At 70.9% G+C, this 3,116-nt stretch overlaps 1 protein-coding gene across 1 annotated transcript; it reads right to left on the bottom strand.

Moving 5' to 3' along the window:
* Positions 1-84: 84 nt before the first annotated feature.
* Positions 85-3,110, bottom strand: LOC120500643 (mitochondrial potassium channel ATP-binding subunit-like). Its single transcript, XM_039705786.1, has 10 exons — positions 3,032-3,110; positions 2,233-2,506; positions 1,390-1,548; positions 1,220-1,314; positions 1,046-1,151; positions 804-965; positions 640-725; positions 471-568; positions 258-363; positions 85-151 (listed from the first exon to the last, which is right to left on the bottom strand). The coding sequence occupies exons 1-10, from the start codon at positions 3,106-3,108 to the stop codon at positions 85-87; spliced, it is 1,230 nt and encodes a 409-aa protein (XP_039561720.1). The 5' UTR covers positions 3,109-3,110.
* Between the last annotated feature and the right edge of the window lie 6 nt (positions 3,111-3,116).

The following is a 3,116-nucleotide window of genomic DNA, read 5'->3' as shown; positions in this document are numbered from 1 at the left end:
CACCTCACTGGCACTCAGACCCCACCTCACCCCCAGGGAGGGGGGTGAAAGCAGCCCCAGAGCCCCAAACCTGAATCCCCAGCCTCAGGGGGTGCCAGGACCCCTCACCACACCTACCTGGCCCATCAGGATGGAGATGCTGGCCAAGGACCTGGGATGCACAAGGGCAGAGGTTGAGCTCAGGGCTGTACCCAGGCAGGCTGCAGGGTACAGGGGGTGCCAGGGGTACTGGGGGCACCATTGGGCCCTGCCCTGACCTTTGCACTGTCTGCGAGGCCACCAGGAAGGACATGAGGTCACCAGGCGAGAGCTGGTCTCCAGCCATCAGGGAGCCACCCACGAAGATGGTTCCCAGGACGATGCCTGAGGGGTGGGGACAGAGCTGGGGTTTGAAGGGGACATGCAATAGGGACATGGAGGAGGTCCTGTCCCACGGCACAGCCCCCAGGCCCCACCGTGCCCCCACTCACCGTTGAGCGCCAGGTTGGAGAGCCCCTGGAAGGCGGCGATGCCCAGCCCCAGCCGCTCGCTCAGACGTCCGGCACGGTCCACCTCGGCACGGAACAGCCTGGGGCAGGCATGGGCTGGGGTCCCCCCTGCCACACGCCCACCTCCCCCGAGCCCCAGCCCTCCCCTTACCCTGCCTGCTGCTCCTCCATGGCGAAGGCGCGCACCGTCCGCACGTTGCCCAGCGCCTCGTCGGCCACCACGGTGGCCTTGGCCACCTGCAGGGACAGCGGGGACATGGAGACGTGCCACGCTGTGTGGGGCGGGCAGGACAGGGGCTCTCGGGTGAGGGCTACCTGCTCCTGTGCCTGGCGGGACAGGCTGCGCAGGAAGGCGCCGATGAAGGCGCCGGCGCCCACCAGGGCCGGCAGCGCCACGAGCAGCAGCGCCGTGAGCCTGGGCGACAGCAGGTACAGCGACACGAAGCAGCCGGCGGTCTGCGTGCCGCTGCGCAGGCCCTGCGGGGACACAGGGGCTGGGGGGACCACCAGGATTGCCCAGGACGTAGCTGGGCTCAGCTGGCAGGTGGTGGGCTCACCTGGGAGATGGCCAGCTTGAAGGAAGACTTGAACTCCTGGATGTCGGCCGTCAGCCGTGTCACCAGCTGCCCCGTGCGTGTGGCATCAAAGAAGGCCACCTCCTGCCTGCCGGGGGAGCGGTGGGTGGGGGTCCCCGGGCCCCCGTCTGTCCCGCCCCGTCCCTGCCGGGTTACCTGAGCAGGGCGCTGAAGAGAGCCTTGCGCATGTTGCCGGCCACCCGCTCGCCGACGCGGGCCAGCAGCGCGATGTACCCGAAGGTCAGCAGGCCCTGCGGGACGGGGCGTCAGGAGGGCCGGGGGCACCCCGGGACCCCCCACCCACCCTTTCGGGGGTCGGCACTCACCTGCAGGCAGTAGACGACGGCGAGCAGGCGCAGGGCCGGGCGCCGCACCTCCCGCAGGTAGGTGGCAACGTGGCCGCGGGCACATCGGGCCACCACGTCCACCAGCTGGCCCAGCAGCACTGGGATGCGCACGTTGAGCAGGGCCGCGCCCAGCGCCAGCTGCGGGGACACAGGACAGGGCTGGCACGGCACTGGGACAGGGCTGGCACGGCACTGGGACAGCGCTGTCACAGCACCACGACAGCAGCAGAGGGGTGCCACACCATTGCACGGGGACAGTGGGTGGCCTGGCACAGGACCGGGACAATGGGGTCACGCCGTGGCACTGGGACAGTGGGTGCCAGACCATGGCACTGGGACAGCGGGTGCCACACCATGGCACTGGGACCTGGGACAGCGGGTGGCCTGGCACAGCAGTGGGACAGTGGGTGCCACACCATTGCACAGGGACAGTGGGTGTCACACCATGGCACTGGGACAGCGGGTGCCACACCATGGCACTGGGACAGTGGCTATCTCGTGTCAGCACTGGGATGGTGGCCGTCACACTGTGCCACTGGGACAGCACGTGTCACACAACAGTGGATACCAGGATGGTGGGTGTCACACAATGGCACCAGGATGTCACACCATGGCGTGGGGACAGGTGGTGTCACGTCCCTGCACAGGGACTGTGCCATCACACTGTGGCACTAGGACAGTGACAGGCAGGGATGGCAGGTGCCACACCATGTCAGTGGGACAGTGGCCATCCTGCTGTGGCACCGGGACAGTGTGTTACTCCACGGCACAGGTGTGACACAGGGACAGTGGGGACAAGGCCACCCTCTCAGCCCTGCTCACCACAACAGCAGCTGAGAGTGCCAGGAGCTGCGGGCGCAGGAAGGTCCAGAACAGCGGCCAGTCAAAGGGGGTCTCCGGGGGGGTCTCTGGCGGCTCGGGAGCAGCGGGGGGGCCGTTGGGGACAGTGGCCTCCTGGCAGCGTGCAGCCGAGCGCAGCAGCCCCAGCAGCACGCAGCCCGTGCCCGAGCCCGCCAGCAGCAGCCGCCGGGGCGCCGGGAGGGCTGCGGGCAGCCGGGGGGGCACGGCCAGCCCCGGCCGCCCCCCATACCTGAAACTGGGGAGAGGGGAGAGAAGTGAACCTGGGGGAGTCCCCACGGATCAGCCCAGGCGCCGCAGAGTCCCCTGTCCCCCCAGCAGGAGCTGGAACCCCGGGGTCCTGGCTCCCCAGCAGGAGTTGGGGTACCCCCACCACCCCAGGGCCCGTGAGTCTGGCACTCCCCGGCCGCCGCAGGTGCCTGCTCCCCACCCCGCAGCACACCCAGAGCCGGGGTGACCCCCAAGGCGCCCGGGGTGCCCAGGACCTGCCCACGTGTGTCCCCACCCCGACTCCCGTGCGCTGCTCCGGGGAGCCCCCGAACCCCAAACCCCCCGGGAGCCCCGGCCGCCCCGCGGTCCCCCCGCAGCCATCCAGGCGTCCGGGATTCCCCGCGGGTTCCCGGCACCCCTGGCTCCCCCGCAGCCCGACTCGCAGCCCCGGGACCCCCGCGACCCCCGGGCGGGGGCTGCTCCCGGCAGAGCGGGGCTCCCGCGCTCCCGGGAGCCGAGGCTCGGGCTCCCCGGATCCCGCGCTCCCCGCTACCTGCGCCCCGCGACGGAGGGCGGCCGCAGCCGGCTCCAGGCGCCCGCCGCCCGCAGCAAGAGCACCGGCAGCGGCATGGCGGCTC

This window comes from Passer montanus, unplaced genomic scaffold, assembly GCF_014805655.1.
Source record: "Passer montanus isolate IOZ18808 unplaced genomic scaffold, ASM1480565v1 scaffold1842, whole genome shotgun sequence".
Classification (NCBI taxonomy): domain Eukaryota; kingdom Metazoa; phylum Chordata; class Aves; order Passeriformes; family Passeridae; genus Passer; species Passer montanus.
This window is presented reverse-complemented; position numbering and strand designations above follow the sequence as displayed.

Coding starts and splice junctions, on each gene's coding strand:
- LOC120500643 (XM_039705786.1), bottom strand. CDS start 3,108: ATGCCGCTGCCGGTGCTCTTGCTGCGGGCGGCGGGCGCCTGGAGCCGG. Junction 1,549..2,232: donor CACTCTCAGCTGCTGTTGTG/GTGAGCAGGGCT, acceptor GTGTCCCCGCAG/CTGGCGCTGGGCGCGGCCCT. Junction 966..1,045: donor TCAAGCTGGCCATCTCCCAG/GTGAGCCCACCA, acceptor GTGTCCCCGCAG/GGCCTGCGCAGCGGCACGCA.